Source organism: Lathamus discolor, chromosome 10 (genome assembly GCF_037157495.1).
Source record: "Lathamus discolor isolate bLatDis1 chromosome 10, bLatDis1.hap1, whole genome shotgun sequence".
NCBI classification, from domain to species: domain Eukaryota; kingdom Metazoa; phylum Chordata; class Aves; order Psittaciformes; family Psittacidae; genus Lathamus; species Lathamus discolor.
Genome location: NC_088893.1, coordinates 2,977,281 through 3,002,146, shown reverse-complemented (window position 1 = coordinate 3,002,146; position 24,866 = coordinate 2,977,281). Strand labels below are relative to the sequence as shown.

Here is a 24,866-nt window from a genome sequence, read left to right as displayed (position 1 = left end):
TGATATGTTACGATGTACAGGTTACCAACATCTCCAAGCTATAGTAACTGAAAAGCAGAGCAAGACAGGTGAATGCCTGCAGTTCATCAATTAAAACCCAGATGTTCAGCTTGAGGAAACGGGAGCAAAGATTATATAAATGTTTTAGCAACCAACATGTTTAAAAAAAGAAAAGCAAATTTGTGAGAAGAGTAAAAGAAACTCTAGATTCAATGCTGGACATTCTGTGTGACAGCACTGCCTGTAGAACAACAGACATTGCCCAAACTGCACAGAATCAGAGTACTGAACTGGAAAGAGCTTTCTACCACGGAAGCACTAAAGAAGAAACAAACAAAACTTTATTATGCTTGTAATAGACTCCTTTTTCTTTCTTCTTTTCCACACAGAGCAAGACCGACTATTGTACTCTCTGTCTTTGTCTGAACTCCACCAGTGTGATAATGTGATGTTGCTCTAATTTAACCCCATTATTCTTTTGTCTTTCCCAAAGTTAAATGCCACTTCTCCTCTTCCCTTTGAGGCTCATCTCAAACAACCGTCTTTGTTCTTAGCGAGAGCAATCCATATGTTTGCTCCTGCATATTGTGTTCAGTTAATGGGAAGATTTTCTAACACTGTAAATACATTCTATTATTTGATTCCAGTCGGCTTTGTGTTCTTTTCAATAGCTGTTGTAATGGCTACCTCTGACAAAATGTCCCTCATCCAACATGTTCTACTTCTGAATAGTCATCCCTCACGTGAACTCAAGCTTATTTGTGTCCCTTCAGCAGACGTATACCACCTTTCCTCAATTTCTTCCTCATTGTATTAAGTGTGTTTAAAAACACAAAAACCAGAATATAGAGTGAAGGCATTAATCAGGCAGCCTGCAGTGATGCACATGAACTCATACATCACAACTGTCATTTAGGTTATTTGTCAACAATTATACTTTTAAGTTATTTCCTTTGGTGATTACCAATAATTCCAACAAATAGCCATGATCAGAAAACAGCAAGTCAATCTTGTTTGCTTTCGCTGGGTTTTAGCTACTACACAATGAACAAGAATAGTTCGTGTATGTAATTTCACTCGGATGATTTTTTTTTCAGTGAAAATCAGGAATATGTATAAAATAATACAGAAATAACTAGATTAGTGAGAGTTTTGTATGAGTGTACATGCACAGTGTGAAAATATTATGAAATTCACTGAAATTACTAGCTTCTCTTCTAATGTGAAACAGCTTAATGACTTTCTTGATTTAAATTTAGACTCCTGCGGCTCAAACAAGTTGCTCTGGCAGGGAGACATTACCATAATAGTGTCAAGCCTCAGATAAACCCTGTTTCCACACCATGCCACCTTCCGACAGATGCAGCAGCAGCACAGAACGGTGTGGCACACAATGGTAGTCTCACACTCGCCATGAGAGAACATGACTAATCCTGGAACATACCCAGGCACACCATATGGATGCTAGATGTTTGCTGCTGCTTTGCTCACAAAGCAATTCTGAGGAGCCCTAGTGCTTTAACCAATATTCCCAATTTTCTTTTTAAATAGATCTCATGGGTCTGTAAACAAAATACAAGACAGGACACAGGAACTCACACAATTAATTCCAACCCTTTGCATCTAGTATGCATAACGGTTGTTTTACTTTAGATTGCAGTGATCATGAGTCCAACAATTTACATCCAGTTTTTTCTTGGTGAATACCTAGCAAACTTATCCAGCACCGAGAAATGTCTCATGGGTATTGTTCGGTTTTCTCTTACATCCCTTCCCCATCAGATGCTGAGCTCTTCCAAACGTGATGGCCTGCTGCAGTCTACCCACTATAGCATTTATCTTGAACACGTGTTCAATTTTTCATAGTAATCTGCAACTATGACAGGATTTAGTAAAACAGTTTCTCTCTCCCCATCCTATTCCCCTGACAAAATAATACATGTTTCTTCTCAAAAGGCTTAACATCATTATTCACACATTACCTTTTACCAAGTTCCTTTGTTTCAGGCTTAGAACTTCAGTGATCAATTTTTATTTTCTGAAGAAATAAAGAGGGCTGAAAGCTCAAGAATTTGTACTATGGTCTGAAAACATACACCATACAACAATTAAAACCTCTCACACCCTCACTGCATGGGACTGCAGTAGCCTTACAGTAACCATAGCTACTTGTTCCAATGAAAAGAAATTGCAATGCATAACAATGAAACCATAAAATACATTATGAAGAGCCACATCAGACCCTGAAAGCTAAAAAAACCTTCTTAATGTAATGGTGAAGGACGTGCAAAACAGCCAGCCTTTTGGTTTGATTTCAGATGGACATATTTCTCTCTTCTGTAACACATTCCATAGGCACTTTTGGACAGGAAACAAATAGAATTTACCAGCTGTGTGTCCTTATCTGATAAATACCGAGAAATGTGCACTTTTTATCATAATCTTACTACATTCAGGTACGTAAAATAATACCTCCAGTAGAGAAATTAATGTGAAGAGAATGAAGAGAACGGTTTGTTACAGTCCTGTGAAACCCAACACAGCCCCAGACTCTCCACTGCAAATTTACACAGCACATTCTGAGACTAAACTCTGATCCAGGCAGGCAGACTGCCAGTTTGTAAATCAATTGTAACTGCTGACCTTCCCTTGCACCATGTAGATTTACTAAATACACGCCACGCAGAAAAAGCTCAGCCAGTTCTCCCAAATACAACGAGGGAGGTTCAGGAGGATTTAGATCTTGTTAATTACTTACACAGCAGATAATTTCTAGTATTTTAATTCTTATTTAGGTATGGAACCCACATCACATTATGAGGCAATAAACCTTTTGTTACAACTAGCAATAGGGCTGACTTTACAGTCTGTGTTTATCATCATTATCATCAGTGCATTTTGATATATATCTAGTGCATAAGTTGAAGTACTGCTGTCGCATGTGCAGCAGAGAGCTTTGTGATCAGGTAAGACTTTTTAGATTACATTTTATAAGATCAATTCTGTGAAAAAAAATGGAAATTTGGGATGCAGGTATCATTTTTATTTCAGAACAGTGGGTCTCTGCTCCTTTGCTATTCATGCTACTGGCATAACCTGTGGCAATACAGCAATGATCTGGGTTCCGAATAGATGGGAAGTTCCAAAAACGCTACAAAAAGTCTCAGTAACATAAATGTCTATACTTAGGTCAAAAGTATCATGATTTCAGGAGAAAAACTGAGGGGCTCACAAATCAATTATCTTCTTTCTATGCCACAAAGATCTATAAGGAGATATTAACACAGACATATAGAACAACTAAAGTTAAAAGGGACCTCCTGAGGTCACCCAGTCCAACAAACCAACCTCAGGGCCAGGCTCAAAGTTAGATAAGTTTAACTTCTTACTCATTATCATTCTTGATAGGAATACACACATTGTGGAACTTCAGATACCTATTTTTGGTGCCTCAAACAGAAGCTGAAAGGGGAAGAAATGAGCTTAAAGCCCTTACTTTTGCTGCTGTCTGCATAAGGGGTCTGAATTTTGTTGGCACAAGCATATCAGATTTTGTCACAGCAGACTTAAACAATAAGCACTCTTCTACTCCTTCTGTGTATGCTGTATTTCTATGTTTAGAGAAATTACGCAGCGTGCTCTTACAGCAATACTGGAAATTATTTCTAGAACTTAAAAATCTATTATTTACTGAAACCTACGTGGAATAGATGACAGCAAGACACAATGTTCAAGTGACTCCAGCGTCAGAGCTTCAGGCATTAGAATAAATGTTTCTCTTTGTCAAATCTGGCATATTCATAACTTATTTGTAAATTGGAAAGACTGTTTCAAAGCTCCCCCATTCAATGATGAAATCTCATTTTCCTGGTAACCCCAAGCATGTCATTTATCTCTGTCAGAAGGAAGCCTTCAATAAACAATAAAGCAAGTGTCACCACTTTTCATTAACAGGAAATCTCCTAGTAACCCTGACTCTCCCAATCTACATCTGATATGAATGGGAAGATATGGGGGAAGAAATGTGAACATACATGAATATGTGCATATATATTAATAATATATATTCCTATTAACATATATTAACATATTAATATGAATATTAAATAAATAGCTGTCATATACAACTTCAAAACCTGTTATTTAAAAAAAAAAAAAAAAAAAACCCTGCCCTACCCATTTCTTTTTATGCTTTTAGCAACTCTTGTACGTTAACTAATTTTCTGACTTCAATGTTTTATTCGCATCTAAATGCGAATCCTGCATTTTTTTCCAGATGAGTTATGAATAAGAAGTTACATTCGCCAGAAATACCCACATTTCCTTGAGGTCAGATTTTTTTTTTTTCTTTAGAAAGAAATGATGCAACAATAAGAAAGCAATCTATCACATCACTTCACTGAAATATGTGCCACTTACACCAACACCGCTCAGCAGGTGCACTGCTGCGTGAAGTGCTCCCTCCTGCTAGCACTTGCAAGGTAAAATGTATACTACATCAAGATGAAAATTAAAAGTGGGATTGAACAACCTCACCAAGCTACAGAACTCCAGGGTTGCAGATGTTTAAGTACAGACAAATTTAGAAGAAAGATCATTAAAACTGCATTTATACAAAACATTCTAATCTGCCAAAAGCCAACTGATGGAACCTTATGGGAACATTTTAAATAGCAGCATCCTAGAAAAAAGTTATTCGAAACACTACCTAGGATATGTAAAAAGCTCAAAGTATTGTACACAAAGTCACCAACGTAAGTGAGTGTATATGAATACCTCAGTGCTACACAGGAAATCCTACCTGGGGGCAAACCAACAATTTGAAGAAGTATAAATTAATGTCTGAGCTGAACAAAGGAAAAGATCTGAGATTAAAACTCTAAACTCAAATGTCATCTGTATCACCTTATGCATATATACAAAATCATCTTTATTGAAACTTCAGTAGCATTGATTTCATATGTATAAGAAAACTGAAGGTCACACTGCAGGTAAAATAATACTTTAATTCAAGGAGTAAGTTACAGAACTTTTACACCTACACAAATAAGAGAAAGTTCAAAATCACCACTAACTCTTATTCTGTATGTACCTGCTATGACACAGATATCTGAACGGCCAATGCCTCCTTCAGCTTTAAGAACAACTGGGATCTCTCTACATACCAGATGTCGATTGGGAGAGTCAGGGTTACTGACAAGAGGTTACCATGCTGCTGACGGGGTTTCACCTTCTTGAGGAAAAAGGGACAAATAAAACAACAGACAGAAAATTAAAATAACCCAACACAAAATGTAACGATAGAATAAATCATTGTTACCATCAGGAAATGCAGGACTGCAATTCAGAGTTTTGCTTTTCAGCAAGTAAGTACAACATCCTCTGACTTTACCATATAAACCAGAATAAGATATTCTGATTTTAATTAATTTCCTTTTAGCTGTTACGTGTGGATCAAACAGTCTCCACACCTTGGGAAGATACGCTTAAAATTATTTCAAAGACGTCTCTAGCTGTCAATGCTCAACTGGCTTATGAAACAAAGATTATAATAATAAAACCAAAATAGCAAAGGAAAACCATATCCTGACCCAGCTACAGAAACAAGACACCTTGGGATAAGTTAAGATGCAGCAGATAGTTAAGACTCATGGGAACCAAACATCACACGCTTCAGAGGCTTCTAAAACACTGGAAAAACAAACAGAACTATATTAGGCTGCATTACTCAGAAAGGGCAGATGCTGTCCTTAAATGCATCCAGAAGAATCCTGCTGATTTATGCGCTTTGCTTTAGCACAGGGCTAAAAGAACCATGCATATTATATTCCCAGCTTAAAAAAACCAACCCAACCAGCCAAAACAAAACCAAACCAAAACTAAGTACTGTTTACACCAATGTATAAACTGTTTTCTTTCGACACAGTTCTGTTAGCTTTTGATTAATTTTCACCTCTAGTGTACAAATTGTTGAGTCCCTTAACTGGAGAATGCAATCTGGAGTCCTTCTCAACAAATTCTTCAGCTTACTGAAACAAAAATTATGTTGAAACAGCTGCTAGAGTATGTTTAGCGTTCAGTTTGCTCATCTACATCTCATACATGTTTAGCATAAATATACACTATGCCTCTTAGCATGGTCATGCAGGAAAGCACAACTTCTGTTGCAGTCCAGATTTACAGTCCTTTGTCTTCACCTGCACGCGCATTTTGGAACAATAAACATCTGCTCGTGCTACCACTCATGAACTTGTGCCTAGTATGAACCATACTCAGCAAGAAGACCCTGTGAAGGCAGTGTATTTTGTGAGATGTACATAAACAATTCATAAAATACATGCACATCTATTATTTTAAAATGTAAATTCACTAGAAACACGACTTAGTTTTTCTTTAATGCAATTAATTTTTCATGTCAGGGTGCTTGCAACCTGTTGGATCCTAACTATCTATCTCAACTACTTTACCTTCTTATGGAAGTGTACTTGGCTTGTGTCATTGCTGGGTCTCAGCAGCTCAACTCTCCATCAGTATCTGTCAGTATATAGAAGATGTAGATATATACATGTAAAGTGTGTTTAGCTATCCTATTCTATAGCTGTCCTATTCTAACACTCTCCAGTGTGTTTTCCCCCCCAGTTTCCAGACATGCAACATTTTTCCATAATAGAAAAATACCTTTGGTTTTGTACCTCTTCAGTTATAAGGAAGCAACCGTTTAAAACCAATATAATTTTATTACTCTTTAACTAAACCTACTGATGTAATATGCTTAAGAAGTGATTTGCCTTTAAGCTGGTAAGTTCAAACATTCCTTCAACAAATTCATGATTAAAAATTAAAGGTTCAGTGAACCACAGCCATGTGTTTGCTGACACTAGTAAGTGTTTGCTTGCGAGATGCACTGCCTGGAGAGGGGGGCACAGCTGACCTTTGCAAAAGAATACCCAGCTGTAATATGACACAGGGGAATCTAAAAATGCAAGGTGAAATAGGGAAAAATAAGGATGACTTTTGACACCTGGAGCTTACCAAGACGCGATTATGAAATCAAATTGGTTTTTACTTTTAGCCAATATCCCTCAAAATTAAATGCAACTTAATGACCTTATGTCACAGACAGTAATAGATGCCACACATGTGATACAGAAGAAAAGGTGACATGCTCTTACTTAAGAGTAAAGAGAAAAAACTGACAGTGATTAAGTTAAAAAGTTACCATTATTCTGGGAATTCAGAAAGTCAAATTCTGTATATTTTCCTGTCAGAAAAAACCTCACAATAATAGAACTCACTGCGTAAGTATCTATAACATAGGGATCATGTTACACATTCCCCTCCAACTAAAGCAATCAGTCATCTGTCACTCTTTTATTAAGTAATACCACTTCAAGAGCAGAACCTGCATTTTCTACTCTGAACAGGTGAGGCCAGGAGAGTTGCTTTAGCCACTACTAGTATTACAGACTAGTATTTAAAACCAGAACCACATGTTCACCTTCTCTTTCTGTAGCTCAGAAAGAGCTACACCACAGTGCAACAGATAATAGATGGATTTTAAGATAAAGACATAAGGCTATTCAGGTCCTGTATATTACAGTAAGCAAGACAAAAAGATCTTTAGCCTGGAGAAGAGAAGGCTGTGTGGAGACCTCATAGCAGTCTTCCAGTATCTGAAGGGGATGTACAAGGATGCTAGAGAGGGGCTTTTCATTAGGGACTGCAGCAATAGGACAAGGGCTCATGAGTTTAAACCTAAACAAAGGAAGTTTAGTTTAGATATAAGGAATTTCTTTACTGTGAGGGTAGTGAGGTACTGGCACATGTTGCCCAAGGAAGTTGTGAATGCTCCATCCCTGGGAGTGTTCAAGGCCAGGTTGGATGGAGTCTTGGGTGACATGGTCTAGTGTGAGGTGTCCCTGCCCACAGCAGGGGGGTTGGAACTGGATAACCTTAAAGTACTTTCCACCCCTAACTATTCCATGATTCTAGGATCTTCCACACGACACTTCAGAAACTGAATGGATTGAAATGTTACTCTGAAAATATGCATTTTATTAAGTACAAATTATTGTTATTAAACTTTGCATACTAGTAAACTTTGTCTTCTACCGTTATATGACCTATAATCTTTCAACTGCACAGAACATTCATTGGCTATGCTCTTTTAGCTTAATAATGACTATAAATGTAAGTAGCCTAAGAACAGACAGGTTTAAAGAAATAATTTTGTCTGCTACACAGTAAGAAACTGTGTATCATTTGTCAGAAGCCTCTTTGATAGTGCCTGGGATCTTCTCAGACAAGTACCTCTAACCACTGTCCTGCTGCCAGCTATGAAATACGGCTCCGGGATCATCTCCCACCTTCTATATATACTGCTGAAGAACTGGCCCTGCTGAAGTCGACAGGAACTGTGCCACAGAGCTCAGGGACACAGAGGTGTATATATTATTCCACTGTTACCTCCAAATTTGGGTATAAATATAATTCAAGGATATATTTCTGTATATATATATATGTATTACACAAAACCACAGGTTTGCATGTCACATTCTTGACATACATATACTCCTGTAACTTACACATACAGAATTTGCTTCATCTATGAAGAAACAACCAAGCAAATGGGAAACTACAGTGGAAGTATACGAAGTTGAAGTTGGGTAGGAAAAGTTACCCAGACTCAACTTCTCCCATATTTTGCTATTAATTTTAAGTAGTGAGAACCTTGTAGAAAATTGTTTATTTGGGGTTTTCTGGTTTAAAGACAACATTAATGGCTAACTAAAAATCAAGTACAAGAGCAGCTTTTAGGAAACACTCATATGCAAACCCTTGAAGAAAGTGAATTAGGTATTTTAATAAACTGTGGGATTTCCAGATTAATTTTAGAAATCTCCTATCTTTAAAGAGATCAGGTAAATGTCACTCGTTTTAATTTTCTGAAATGGATACACAAAGTCGGGGCAACATTTACAACTAATCCTCAGAATCACCAAGTATCCTTTGAGTGTAAAGAGGAGGAAGGGCAACAGTACAATTTGGCCTAGCAATGAATACATTACAGTGCTCAAAACAGGCTGAAGGTTTTGCAAGTCAGAGAGGTAACAGATGGAAACTCCTGTTATCTAAAGAGAAAGAAGCTACCTGATTTTTTTTCCCCTAGTTGCAGATCATTTAGTTTTCCAAAAAGCACTCACTTTCCCACTTCCACATGCTACTTAATCCAATAAAATCATGCTTTAGTTAAAAAAGAAAGATTATGTCAGTATGTTTCAGTAAGGCCTTTTGAAGGCCTCCTGGCATTAACACCTCATTCGGTATTTCCATTAATCAGGACCAGGTAGTTGAAGCTCATGGCATTTAAGTGCAGTATTTTTCCTACCCCAGACTTTGAAGAAACTAAGCTTTTATTCTAAATAAAAGAAATAAACCAAGTACAATCAAGTATGGGCAGACTCTGAGCATTCAAACTACAAAAAAAAAACCTGTCTCTGAAGCACATTCAATTTACTGAACCATTACTCAAAATCTAAACAATTACTTCGGGATCAAACACTAACTCCTAACGATCCTGTTTAAGGAAATAAATTTTGAAGAAGCATGAAAATACATTACCAGATGTGTCTGCAAGTCTTACCGGCAGGAGAAATACTGTTAAGTTTGTTGAAAATACTGAACTCATCTGTCCCAGTAAGGAAACGGATATCAAGAAATGTGCTATTTAAGTCTCAGCTTTTCACCTCTGCTTCTTACCCCAAACACACTTAATTCTTTAGATACAAAAAGCCCATCCACTATCTACACTTCTAACGGAATGCTTGGCTTTTCACTGACAACTTCTGAATGTAGCTATGCACCGACAATGTAAAAATCTTTAATATGGGGAAGAGTTAGCAAGTAACAGCTTTAAATAATTCACTGTCATCATTTTCTCACAGCTTCTCCATAGTAAGACATATAATGTAATGTATAATGCAATCAATTAGAGACTACAAAAATTGTGCCCCAGATGCAGATCCAGTTTGGAATAAAGAACATTATATTTCCAGTTCAGAATCCACACCAAAGGAAGTGCTTATAAAAGCAAGCTAAAGAAATTCACAAAAAAAGCACTGGTCAGACTCTCTCCACTTTTACCTAAGCACTGTATGCAAGTAAACCTAAACTAAGGAATTATGGCACTAGTATAAAAAAATACGTATGTAATTTATTTTTTTTAAAAATCATTTTTTCTTGTCTCCTTCCTTATTCAAGTTTCACAGCATACATATGGGTATGAATAAGTAAGGGATTCTTCACCCTAACTTCATGCACAGCAGCTTGAGAAATGTTTCAGATTAACACAGATGATAATACACATACATAAGGCTGTCTTTCAAACAGCTCTGATAATTCGTAAATGTAATGTTTACACAGATCAGGTCAAGTCAAAAGGTTTGTAATAGAAGTATTTAACTTATGTAAATCTGTTTATCACTGCTAATGAACATGGGATGCCTTCGACTGCTCACTATCTACTGTACACAGTACACATTTCATGCAACTCACATGAATTCTCATTCCAATTCTTAATTACTATGCAGTCTGTAAAGACAAAAGTCCACTAAGTCAAGACTGCTCTTTCTAACAGAATAATTAACATTAGTAGCCCATTACTTCACAGGCAGTGCTTCTCTACACATTCATCACTGAAATAATAAATGAAGTTTGAATAAAAGCATTAAAATAACTGCAAGTACAGATGCTTATCCTTAAACATATTTCCATCAATACTTCCTTAGCCACTGTTCATAAGGAGGTAATGCAATGCTTCATTTATACTCACTATGTGGCTCAGGACTCCCAACAACAAGAAAAGAAGCAACAATTCCTGTTAAAATTGTTAATATTATGGTTTTTCCAGGCATAATTTCCTGTATACAGTTTTACTGCGTAAGTTGTCAAAATGCTTTTTGAGACCATAGCAGGAGGACAAAAATTTAATTCCATTAAACAGACCTTGGTGGTAGTAAGAGAAGACACTGAATTTAGGTTTTTTCTTGAGATTTGTAAAGTTCTAGACAAGGTCTGAATTCACATCTCTGGAGTTCATCCTGTTCTTAAACCTGCTAGAGAATAAAGTAGCCAAAGGGGTTTTTCTAAGTTTTCTGGTTTACTGCTTTAATTTCTATCAAAATCTTAAAATTAAATATCCACCCATCCATATGGAGATCCAGCCATTTAGTTTTTTGGATTTATTAAAACCTACTTATACTGATAACTGCACAGGGACTTATAATTTGGCATGGTAAACACAGGTTTAACAGCCTAATTGCTTGGATTTTGTATAGTAGATCATTATGTTAATGCCTCTGCAATAAAGTGCTAAAGAGGAATTCCCACAACAAAGATTTCTCATTGCTGACTGAGAAGGAAAAGGTAGAACTTACTGGGGCAATTTGGGAAGAGACTGCTTTGTAGGGACACAGGAGAGGAGTCTTCAAGCCAATAGGACAACCAAGCTCTACCAAAGGGAAGAAAACAGGCCACAGCACAAAACACCACAAATTATGTCTTTGTCTGAATAACCCAGGGACACCAGACGATTACACCTTGTCTAACAACCTTGCTTGGGAGGAAAGATAGCTTCACAGGATAAAGGCATGCTCTGTAATAAGTAAACAACCCTGCATGTATGTAGAATTTCTTATTGTACAGCATTCAAGTGGATCTTGAGGTAAACCTCACTATTTTATTGTGCAGTTGCAATGATGGCACTGTACATTCTGCTCCCTCAAATCTGATACTGATCCCACATGACACCTGAACCTGCTCTGTCCTCCCAGCCCCAGATCCACAGATGTGCTAAAGAAGTGGGCTTGCTTAGAAAACTAAGAATAATTAATTGGTTAAAAAAAAGAGGCATCAACATATCTATATATTTTGTGAGTTCCTTTTATTAGCTTAATACATCCTTCACTTTCCCAAAGAAGTTTCAGTGTTGTTTTCCCTAAACTTATGTCCACATTTAATCACTGAAAATGCACCTCAACCACACAGCAGATGTGTCATTAACTATTTCTGAAAAAAAGTGAAATAAAATCACCCAGCATGAGAATACTATGGAATAAGTCAGCACTAGCAGATGGTGTTTATTTTGTCACTGCTTGTGTTAAAAATTACTACCTATTTCATCAGCTTCTTTAAGGTAGAAGCTTCATGTAAAAAGCTATTTTTTATAAGCTGTCAGAGAACTCCTTAAAATATAAGTTCTTGTTTTCATGACTTCCAGTTTTCTAGGACATGGCGCGTTACACAGGAGATCAGCTGGTATAAATCTGACATGATCGAGTATTTTGCTCGCAGCTCCGTCTTTCAACACACAATCTGGTTTGTTTCTCAAGCAAATTTGCAAACCCTTTAGTTCAAATACCGGTGTTTTCAAGACAAATCCTGTAACAAGTGTTAAGTCTGCTCCTGGGAGAGGCACCTGGTAGAACTGTCAGCTTGTTTTCTTCTAGAACCCAAGATGCAAGGGAGTTTTCCTTCCCCCTCAGAGTTTCCTACATTCTCATTTGATTTTATCGCACACTTTTGGCTTTGCAGTTTACATTCTCTGGTTGATTGTTTCTTATCAAAACAGTATGTTGCATGAAGAGCAATGGTACAACCTGGACTTGGTTACTTAAAGAAATCACTGCTAAAATCCCATGGCAAACCCAGGTTTTGCTCATGTATTTTTGAAAGGATTTCCATTAAAATGGAAACCCAAAGCCTTCCCAGAAATGCAAACCCACATAATCCTCAGTAAGGCAAACCATGCTGAAAGCCGCAAAGTGATCGAAATTCCTTGCTACTGTGATTTAAACAGAATTATTACAAACACTATTCACAGTCTCCATATACAATACTGAAATAAAATCTTCAAAGAACTTATTTATATCTGAAGGCTACTGGACAGCAGTCTCCCATTCTCACTGATGATTTTAATGTCATAGTGATACCAAATTAAATTAGTATTTCACTGAATATAGAGACTTAGACAGGGCTACAAGAATTCTTAGACTAGAATTTTACTGTGCATAATGGCTATAGAGACTGTGTACAGGGGATATAAAGATAAGGAAGGCAAGCAACAAGAGAACCAGATGTCTTCTCTCAAACCAATGTGGGCCTTCCTCTTAGTGATAGGCCGGAGAAAGAAAATAACCTGGGGAGCCCTTTAGGATCATAAATTAGCCCGAAAAAGTAGTTAACTGGAAAGACTAAGCAAGCATTCCAATGTCCTTAACTACTGGATTTCCAAAGCAGGGTAAACTGAGTAGGGGTATTTCTCCCCAGACAACCACCAGGACCCCCAGGCATCACTCCTTAAAATTCAGAGTACCTGAACAGTGGCCTTATCTGCCCAAATTCCCATATGCATGAGAAACAAGAATTGGGTGGGCATTTCATGGAATTATAATGAATATGTATATAATGAAGATAAGTTGTGAACTGTCTCTTCTCAGTGTGCATGACAAGCACAGCAACCCTCCATGCACCCGGTACCGTAATAAAGTCATACTGATTTCTAACCTCTCATTCTGGTTAGAGAGTTTATTTCCCAGATTTCGGTGACAACAGCATGGAGAGATCATCCTCCTAAATCAAATCCTCATACACACAACCAGCTGCATTTTGTATCTAAACATCATAAGCACAGGATAAAATTCAATCCATTTTCTTCCCCTGGAACAGGCATAATCCCCATCTTCATTAAGTTACATTAAATTGATAATGTCCCCAAATTACTTAAAGAATTTGCTTGCACATCACAGATTACCATAGGTCTTTGAGATGTATGCTTTCTGCAACTACATTATCAAATACACAGCTTAGTAACTATAGTCATTCAAACCTCCTTTGGCATTCGCAGGCTTATACATGAATTCATAGAATCATAGAATCACAGAATAGTTAGGGTTGGAAAGGACCTCAAGATCATCTAGTTCCAACCCCCCTGCCATCGACAGTGACACCTCACACTAAACCATCCCACACATGGCTTCATCCAACTTGGCCTTGAACACCGCCAGGGATGGAGCACTCACAACCTCCCTGGGCAACTGATTCCAGTGTCTCACCACCCTCACAGGAAAGAATTTCCTCCTTATATCCAATCTAAACTTCCCCTGTTTCAGTTTGAACCCGTTACCCCTTGTCCTGTCACTACAGCCCCTGACGAAGAGTCCCTCCCCAGCATCCCTATAGGCCCCCTTCAGGTACTGGAAGGCTGCTATTAGGTCCCCACACAGCCTTCTCTTCTTCAGGCTGAACAGCCCCAACTTCCTCAGCCTGTCTTCATACGGGAGGTGCTCCAGTCCCCTGATCATCCTCGTGGCCTCCTCTGGACTTGTTCCAGCAGTTCCATGTCCTTTTTAGGTTGAGGACGCCAGAACTGCACACAATGCTCCAGGTGAGGTCTCACAAGAGCAGAGTAGAGGGGCAGGATCACCTCCTTCGCCCTGCTGGTCACGCTCCTTTTGATGCAGCCCAGGATACGGTTGGTTTCTGGGCTGCGAGCGCACGCTGCAGCCAGCTCATGTTCATTTTCTCATCGATCAGCACCCCCAAGTCCTTCTCTGCAGGGCCGCTCTGAATCTCTTCTCTGCCCAGTCTGTAGCTGTGCCTGGGATTGCTCCGACCCAGGTGTAGGACCTTGCACTCGTTGTGGTTGAACTCCATAAGGCTGGCATCAGCCCACCTCACAAGTGTGTCAAGGTCCCTCTGGATGGCATCCCTTCCCTCCAGCGTATCAACCGGACCACACAGCTTGGTGTCATCGGCAAACTTGCTGAGGGCGCACTCAATCCCACTGTCCATGTCAGCGACGAAGATGTTCAACAAGACCAGTCCCAACACCGATCCCTGAGGGACACCACTCGTTACCGGTCTCCAGCCGGACATTGAGCCATTGACCACAACTCTTTGTGTGCGTCCGTCCAGCCAGTTCTTTATCCACCCAGTGGTCCATCCATCAAATTGATATCTCTCCAATTTAGAGAGAAGGATGTCGTGTGGGACAGTGTCAAACGCTTTGCACAAGTCCAGGTAGATGACATCAGCTGCTTTACCCTTATCCATCAATCCTGTAGCCCCATCATGGAAGACCACCAAATTGGTCAGGCAGGATTTCCCCTTAGTGAAGCCATGCTGGCTGTCACCAAGCACCTTGTTGTTTTTCATGTGCCTTAGCATGCCTTCCAGGAGAATGCGCTCCAAGATTTTACCAGGCACAGAGGTGAGACTGACTGGTCTGTAATTCCCCGGGTCTTCCATTTTCCCCTTCTTGAAAATGGGGGTTATATTTCCCTTTTTCCAGTCGTTGGGAACTTCACCTGACTGCCATGATTTTTCAAATACGATGGCCAGTGGCTTAGCAACTTCATTCGCCAGCTCCTTCAGGACCTGCGGATGGATTTCCATGGACTTGTGCGCGTTCAGATTTTGAAGATGGTCTCGAACCAGATCCTCTCCTACAGTGGGCCCAAGGTCTTCATTCTCACAGCCCCTGCATCTACCTTCTAAGAACTGGGTGGTGCAGTCTAATTCCTCTTGTTTGTTCCCCATGCTACCGGTGTTTGTATAGAGGCATCTGAGCCGAGCTCCAATTGAAGCTGGCTCGTTGGCTGGAGCAGCTGGAATATATCTACATTGTTCCGAGCATTTATTATAGGTGCTGGCAACTGACTGGGTGTGTTGGGATGGAATGATGCCCCCCTCCCCCAACACATCTAGTTTAAAGCCTCCTTGACCAGTCTGGCAAGCCTCCTACCAAAACTGCTCTTCCCCTTCTTTACCAGAGCAGCTCCACCAGCCCCCAGTAGATCTGGCCTACTAACTTCAGTCCTATGTTCAAGACACCCAAACCCCTGACTATGACACCACCCTTTTAACCATTTATTGACCTGGCCAATCCTCCTAGCTTTTTCTTGGTCCTCCCCTGTGTCCTGGAGAATTGACGAAAATACTATCTGAGCACCAGAGCCCCTAACCACCTCTCAGAAACTATGGACTCCACAACAATGTCCAGATTTGTATGTTTACAATTTACTCAAGATCATCATGTTGAAACAAGCAGCAAAGATGCTTAAACCACATGACAACGGTTGCAAAGTGAACCAAAAGTTAGGAAATGGTACAAAAAAGGGTGCCTGGACAAGCACTGCTAGTGCACTGCAATATGTTTCTTAATTATGTGATTCAATCCTCTCTCCCTCCATGCTAAGCCTGCCATTGCACTTATTGGTCAGGTAGTTTGCACACACTATAAGAGGAACTGATCCTTTCATCTGTATTATTTAATGAAGTGCAGGCCTCTCAATGTCATATTTAAGTCATACTCTAAGCTGCATGCTATCAGATTTCTTCTTTTACTTTTATATATTGCTCAACATTACACTATGTGAATGCTTTAAAAGCTTTATGTTTCTGTTAAGTCTCTGAGCTTTACCTACATTATTTTACAGCTTTAGAAAGAAACCCAGGGTGGTTTCGTTCTCTGGTTGGTTTTGTTTTTAATTTCTGGGTGTTCAGTATGAGATAGATTTGAAGTATTTTTTTGTTTGTGTGTTTGGGGATTTTTTAAATCTATTAAGAATTCTCCCAGAAAGGGAGAAGTCAGAAAAGGTGAAATTTATGTAGGTCTACACCAAAGAGAAGGAAGGGAAGATATTTTCCCTACAGGATGCTTTTATTGGTTTTCATTCCAGAGTCTGAACAAGGATCTGGCAACAATCCTTCTGCCTGTATTTCTGAAGCACTGACCATTATAACACCCTTCTTCAGCACTTAACCTCCTTTTACCCATTACCTGTTAGAATCTGCTGGTGCAGCCTTTCTCTTTAGCAAAATAAAGGCTCAGCAGATCAAGAAACCTAACCTTTCACTAGAACACAACAAAGCAATCCACCCACTAAATGAGCACACTCAGTAACTGGTTACCTTTAAAATAAAAAGTCTGAGGGCTCCACTTACTGGGATAAAAAGAGTCCTCTTTTGTTGACACAACATGCGAGCCAAAAGTTTTGCAACAGCGTTTGGATGCATTCACAGCCAGCTGAGGCTTTAAACCAAGGTTACTGCCATCTGTCTGGCTTTGGCAGCATTCAGACTGATCCAAAGAATCCTATGGCACTTTTTAAAAGAAATACAGTTAAAGCTTGGTTCTGGTCAATTCCCTTGAACTACCACCACAGTTGATTTGGCTGACATCAATGCCAGTCAGCACACCTGGATCTATAAGCTCACTGCTCCTTTCTTATCGCATTTAGAGCATGCAATTAACTATTTTACTATTAATGTCAGATTTCATATGTCCAAGTAATTAGACTCAAAGTCACAAAAAGTACCAAGTTTTTCTATTGCTGTCACAGTTCAATATTCTAAAATTCATTACTGTCAAGTCAGAGGTGAAAATTAATACTATCATCAAGTATTTTTGAGTTGCTATGTAGTTATTAATACATTCTCATGTTTGTCTTAATTTCTAGAGCCCTGAATGATACAATGCCACAAGTTAAAATCAATATATAAATAAAATTTGTTTGAAATTTAATTTCCCTACTCTATGCTCTGGCTCCCATTCTTTTAAGAAGCATGGAAATACATAAAATGGTCCTATCTCCAGTTTGAAAACACACTAAGCATTCTTTGGCTGCAATACCTATAAGATGGTCATAGAACTCATTACTTTCCAGAATTTGATGTAAGAAACTGCCCCAGTATTTGCTCAGACACTGTTTGATTTTTCAGAGCATAATGCCATTCACTATTTTTCAGGAACAATCAAGCAGTTATGGAAAGAAGTATAACAGAAAATCAAATTGGGGGTGGCAAGAAAACACTGGTTTAGGTCTCATTTAAATATTAAACAAGCAGAATATTATTCCTGGTTAGGAATAATTTTGCAAACTATTTCCTTAAGTGCTTAAGTGAGAAGCCCAAATGGAAAGCAATCTTTCATGTAGGTAACAGGTCATTGTTGCAATGGAAGAATATAATGAAATACAAGAATATATCTTTCATCTCTTCTTGTCAAATACAAGGCAAAAATTGTAGTGTTGAGGACAAAAGATTTTACAATAATGGCCCCTGATAAACTGGTAAGGGCACATACTGGTATAGTCAGTGTAAGCATACACATCTGACGAATGAAAACGTTTTGAACTCAAGACACATGAAGAAGAAGATGTCACTAAAATGCCTTAAGATGCCCCTGGATTTATATTACTACAGCTTGCTTTTTCTTTTGCTAAAAAGTATATACATATATATTTTTTTAAGCATCCTTATCCTCTCAAAGGCATCTTGCTCTTAGTGAAACAAAAGGTGTAGGGGGGGAAGGTAGGGAAAGGGGAGTAAAAACAATAAATTAGCTGATTCCCTATAAAATAGAAAAAATAAATACACCCACCCCTCCCCGACTGTTTTGCACAGCCCCTAAGAAACAAACCTTCAGTGTTACACCAAGAGTCACTGGCTGAATCTGAAACACTTAGAACAAAAAAACTAAAATCAAAACTACAGGTGAACAGAGTTATCACGAAATCTTTCATTGGAAAGTCAGATGTAAGAAGTATCTATCACAAGGATCACATGGCATAAAACATGCAATTTCTTTGGTGAAAATACTGCTAGATACATGTACCACAGTTTTACAGTTATGCCTGTTTGTACCCAGACCTGGCACTCCTCAAGTCCTAGCTTTCTTTCTCTTCATGTAATGAGCCCCATCCTGTGAAGCACCATCAGCTGCTTCACCACCTGGTGAACACTCCGGACAAAAACCAGAAGCCCCACCCTGAGTTCAATCAAATCAGGAAGGTAACTCAACAATGCAACAGAAGTAAGTAGTAAAGAGAGATCAGGTTTATTTAACAGAATATAAACACCCCGGAGGAAACACACAAACAAAATCCCCAAATACATAATAAGCAGAACATAAACAGAACTAGATTAATTGCTGCAAACCCCACAAATTCTAAACTAGGTTCTACATTTACAAGAAACACAGTTTAAGCAAGATAAAAACCTTACGTATTAGAGAGTTCTTTGTCTCAGCCAGCTGCTGCCAGCTTGTCTGTCTGTCTTTCAATTTCTCAGAAAGGTGTGTGTGAAAATCTAAATGAAATAAAACAAATACAGTTTAGAGATGGCTCTTCTCATCCTTTTACATCCTATTCACCTTTGGTGACACACACCCAATAGGATGTTTCACCTCCTCCCACCCAAAACATTCCTGAATAAGGAAAGAAATATTACTCATTATTATCTGGAGAACAAGAATACTTTTAGAGTTGTTATCAATGGCATACAAAAAGGTGTATTGAGCAGCAGTAGTACTGATGAAATCTTGCTTTGCAGGAGGTACATATACTCACTGTCAGTATCATTAACCACAAAAAGGACAGAGTACATAAAAAACTGGCTCTAATACATGCATTAGAATTTAACCTGAAGTCCTACATGTGCTGAACAGTAGGTATTTAAGATCATACTAGCTTATTTTGAGTATATTATCTATTAGTCCTATAGCCAAGTAGGTATTATTGAACTCTTCTAAAGGATAACTTTTATCATCTAAACCAGACTCTTAAAATACATTTGGAAAATGGCCACTTTCAGCTGTAATATATAGATTTTTATATGTTTATCACAGCAGCACGATAAGTTTTTCATTTACCATCAACATAATCAGGCTCAGTCTGCTGCATCTCAACTAACACGAACCAGTGAAGCTGCACTGTTGCAAGAATGCCATTTTTTATTTTTTTGTCTTATAAAATCTCTCCAGCTTCAGGAAGACAAATTTCATTAAGGGTTTTTGTTTTAATCTTGTCCTTTTTTATGTAAAAATGGGATCAAATTCTTCAATACAGTATTATTCTTCTGTGCTACTCACAAATGAAACCATTTTAGTAGTTTGCAATTGTATAGTTTTTGTTATATCACACCCTATAACATGCAAACATTTGACATCTTTACTGTCTCTATTTTCATATTTTGCTTTTAATAGAAGTTTTGCTTTCATTTCTCTTTCAAGAGAAAAAAACAGAATTAATCCACCAACGGCTCATCTATTGACATTTTGTCACATTAAGCTTTAAGTGTGTGTTACTGAATCTGCTGTCATCTCTTTCTACCTGACTGTGTCCACCTTGGGATATTAGATCCTTGCAGTTTGTCCTGGGTTCAGCTGAACCCAGGACACAGCTATACAAAGGGTATGGATGAGGACAACAAACTGTTCCCACCAGGAAGCTGAGACATCCCTCTTTTTGATGTGAAACCTCAAAACCTAATGGCTAAAACCTAAGTTTCCAAACTGTTTCTCCAGGAATTAAAGTTTGTTACCAATACCCAAAGGAAAGAATAATTTAAATGTTGAGACACTTTCAGAATAGTGTCATCTAAAGGGAAGTCTCCATGGGTATTACCTTCCTTTGACACTCACAGGGAGTTAAACCTAATTGCATTTAGGGTTATCTCTAGCAGCTACACTCAGAATCAAACATCCTCATGAGGACTATTTTTCTAACTAATCTACTTATTAGGTTTTTATTCAGATTTAGTACAGCCTTTTATAAAAAACCATCTCCAAGGGACAGTAATGGATTTTGCAATTATCTTACAGTAAAGAATAGACTATGCCCTACAATCTTTGGCCTTGCCAAAAATTAGGAAACAGAACTTTTTGTAAGTAAATCTTTAGATCATTAAGCTAATTTTAGCCCTTATCAGCCACCACACTTCACATCTGGAAAAAGTAAATCCTGTGTGTATTTACTATGCTCGCCTCTTACACATTCCTCTAAAACACAACCCCACAATGTCCACAGGTCCACTTGCTCCTACAGTAACCAACAGAGAGAAAGAAATCTGCTTTCAGGATACCACGTTCAAAGATAAATGAGTAGCAGCTTCCAGCTTGCTGCGTCAAGCCCCAGTTTAACTTAAAAAATCAATGCTGATACAGCTAATTTTAAATAATAGCATAAATACTAGCAGCCGATTTTGAAAATGGAGAAAATAAATACTGCAATTCTTAAGCCACTCTCCTGTGAGGCACACGATATCCAGATTAGCTGCTTGTCTTCTGCACATTATTCAGCAAACTCATTTTCTCTTCCTTTCTCACAGCAGCGTCTTCAGAGACTGACACTGCTTCTGCTATTCCATTATGTTTTAACATTTATCAAAGTTCCCTCACAGCCCAGCAGTCTCCCACAAGGCCTGGCGTGAGACCTACGCAACGACTTCTTGCTGTCCAACAAGGCAAGGTTGTAAGTACTCCCCTCATTTTCACTACCTATCACTACGCGATCGGGGGCACCTCTGCACACCCTGCAGTCAGAAGTCCCACTCCTCAGCATCCCACCACAAAGCACTGTTGCCCCCCACAGGACACATCTATCTCACAGCAAAGAGGCTGCTCACCAAATATTGTGGTCTTAATTTATGGTCCCTCTTTCAAGCTGGCCTGAGAATGCTTCATAACTGTTACCTTTCCAGGAGCAAGTATCACTCCTGTCTCTTCTTCTCCACTCCCCACTCCCCCCCTCAATCCCCAGTTTTCTTTCCCTTCACAGTCCTGCTTGAATGGATGCTTCCAACTAAGCACTATGAATTTTCAACCTAATTTAGTCAGGTGCTCTAGGATTTCACTGTTCAGCATTTCCCAACAGGCATAGATAAAAGCTTGGCTAACAGACAGTATATGCTTAACCCTTTAAGATGAGAGCACATTGTTTATATTTTGGTTTGGGCTTTTTTTTTACAGTATGAAAACTTTTTGCATCTTATAAGGCTTGGTTCCTCCACCTAGAATTGTGCCTCTCCATCAACGTTCATCCAGGAAATAACTATGGAACTTTAAATATGACTGAAGCATAAATATCCTCCTAAACTCTGTTCTCATTTTCCCTCTTCTACTTACCAAAGTGGCAAACCCCAACTTTTACTAGTAATAAACAACAAAAGGATGGTTTATTTTCTATAAACTAGCACTTCAGAAGTATTAAAAAAAAGTCTCAGAAATAAATGCCCTGAATTTCTCCAGTTGCTTCCCCTCGCTCCCAATATTCACACAAAAACACCCAGTAATGAACTCTCACTCCATTTCTGTCATACCCACATGGCCGAGGCTTGTCCCAACTGTGTCTGATTTCCTCTCTGTTGAACACTTTCAATGGCCAGGGGCTGCTCCTCTGTTAGTACCTTGGTACTTTTTCATAGTTATTTGCTCAACATTTATTACTATCATTTATCACTGATTATGTTCCTTGAGGAACAGGACAAACCCCATAGGAACTGACACACCACTCTCAGAACTGGGCAGGTCAAAGCTCTACATTTTACTCAAATAACCTTTCTTGGTTTTGCATTTTCATCACATTCTGCCCTAACATTTTGGACCAAGAAACTGGACAGACATAACAAACGTGGTACTCTTAACCTATTTGCAAACAATGGTTTATGAAGAAATTAGGAAAAAGTCAGTAATAAAATCATGCAGGAAAACATGGGAATATGAACTGTTCTGTAGTAACAGGAATACGCAATTTTTCTTTTCCTATATTGTCTTAAGAGAATTACTCTTCTGTTTTACTCCATTACGCTCTATCGCATATTTTATACCCACTGTTTTGTTCGATCTTTTACAAAAGTCACATTCATTTTTCTTTTCTCTGAAGCACATTCACCAAGCCAATTAAACTGAAACAGCTTTACCTGAACTGTATACCGCAGCTCTCAAGCAGAAGCATTCTCCAAGAAAAATATCCACGAGACATGTTTTATTTTTGAAAGTAGACATTTAAATGTGTGCACACCCCAAATACTCATGCAAGAATGACAACCACCACAAAGGAAAATGCTCTTAGTTCAAGTAGGTTTCAAAGAATATTATAGTTCAGCGAACTCAACAGGGATTACATCATTTTCTCTGTCTGCAGTTGACCAGAGGTAATGCTATAAAATGGGAGGCAGAAGAATTTTTTAATCACATTTCTATTTATGACACTCTAAACATAACCAAACACGATCTACTGCACCAGGAGCTGGATTTTCCACACACATTGTCCATGTCTTTTATAGAGAATCAACTAAGCAATTAGCTACATCAGAGGCAACAGTACAGGACTTCAAATGACAAATACCTTAATTTTGCATTTCAATTTCCCCTGAACTAATTAAAGCATTAGGATGTACTAGTACCGTAGCAATCACAGGGACATGCATCACATCAGCACTTAAGCAGAGTGCAAGATGTGTCTATTTCTTTGTGCAGAACTCTGTCTACATGTGAGAACTTACAGTTAACTGAAATTAAATTTCAAATGGATTTATTTCAGTCAAATTATATGGTTTCTACATGTCTTATTTCCAAAAAGAATTAAATATAGGCCTTCTTAAGTTAAACGGATGTCTATATGGGAATTTCAATCAGTTTCACAATACCACTTTAAGATCATGCTACTAAATCACTGGCAACTTGGATGAGTCTTCTCAAATGCCCCCGGAACAGTCAAGCTCTTACACCTAAAGTGTTCATAATTGCCTCTTAATTCAACATGGTCACTGACTTGTACAAAAAGAAAAACTCTAAGTGAAACTTCATAACATTTTTGCTCTTTTCCATATTGTTTCCTTTCAGTTTTGTTCTGCTTTTCTTTTAAAGTAAGGGTCAATGTAACAACTATTACTTCATGCTTGTGGGAAAGGGTTAGTATCCCAATACAGGTCAATGATTCAGCTATGGGTCAATATCTCCATAATTTATAAAACCGTAAGACATAATTCTCATGGGAATAATTTATTATAAACTAAGAAAAGCTTTAATCTCAAGTGGCAACTAAAGATACTCTAAGGTTTATTGCTCTTTCTTTAATACCGCTTCCATTTAAGTCTTTCTCTCAAATAACACGTTATTAGTTCAGCCTCCCTGTTTTTGATCAAAAATTAATTCCTGGAAAGACCAGCATCTGACTTATTAAGTTTGTGGGACAATTTAAATTGCTGAAGTACAAACTAAACAGTTCCTGCTGAAAACGTAACTTTTTCAACCCTACCTATTCGGAAAAAAAAAAAAACAACCCACTTAAAAATCACTAAATCCTGGATCCTTACAGAAATAAGGTGACAAAATTCACATTAACCAAGTTATACAACAAAAGTGGTCAAGTAGAAAGCTGGAATTTAGAGGGGACTATATGCACTGTACTACAACCAATCAACACTTTGATTAAAGCACCCACTGCTGTTCTTTGTCACTTTTGGCAGCACACAGGATGTTGTAAATAGAAACTGCTTAGAGAAGGCTAAAAATAATTTGAATTCTAAAAAGAATTCCCTAAAAAGAATTCTCTTTATTGCGAGATACTGATATCCTGTACTTCTTCAGCTTGGAGGTGGAGAGAAAGACTAAGCCAACCAAAATACTACATAAAAAATTATCTGCCACATACTAAAAATTATCTCCCCATACTATTTTGCTGCTTCTTTTGTGAGCAAGGGAATAAACCAGAGTTAGCTGCTCCTGATAAGACTGCACTTGTTTTAATTTATCAAATGTCAGCAGAATGGAGCATTGTGACAGCTGTGAAATAAACATTAAGGGATTCATAAAACAATGGAAAGAAGGTTTTCCATGCAATTCTAACAGCACCAAATTCTTGTAACCACATGTTGGGTGTTGTCACCCTGCCCCTTCTCCAAAACAAACAAAAGTAGGAAACAACTAAAACATGATTTAATCTGTCAAAAGAACAATGTAAAGCCAAGACATATGGACAAAAAAGGTACAAAAGACCAAAGACTAACATGGTAATGTTAGTCCT

General features: G+C 38.3%; 1 protein-coding gene across 13 annotated transcripts in view; it reads right to left on the bottom strand.

The window, feature by feature from the left end:
* The window catches only part of TENM2 (teneurin transmembrane protein 2), a 685,555-nt gene that overhangs the window by 296,583 nt on the left and 364,106 nt on the right, over positions 1 to 24,866 (bottom strand). For 11 of the 13 annotated variants that reach the window (XM_065690193.1, XM_065690201.1, XM_065690202.1 and 8 more), the window contains one exon: positions 19,066 to 19,149. The exons of the other annotated variants lie outside the window; for them this stretch is intronic. In XM_065690193.1, the coding sequence (XP_065546265.1) occupies positions 19,066 to 19,149 (84 nt within the window). The remainder of the gene's footprint in view (positions 1 to 19,065; positions 19,150 to 24,866) is intronic. 13 annotated transcript variants of the gene reach the window in all.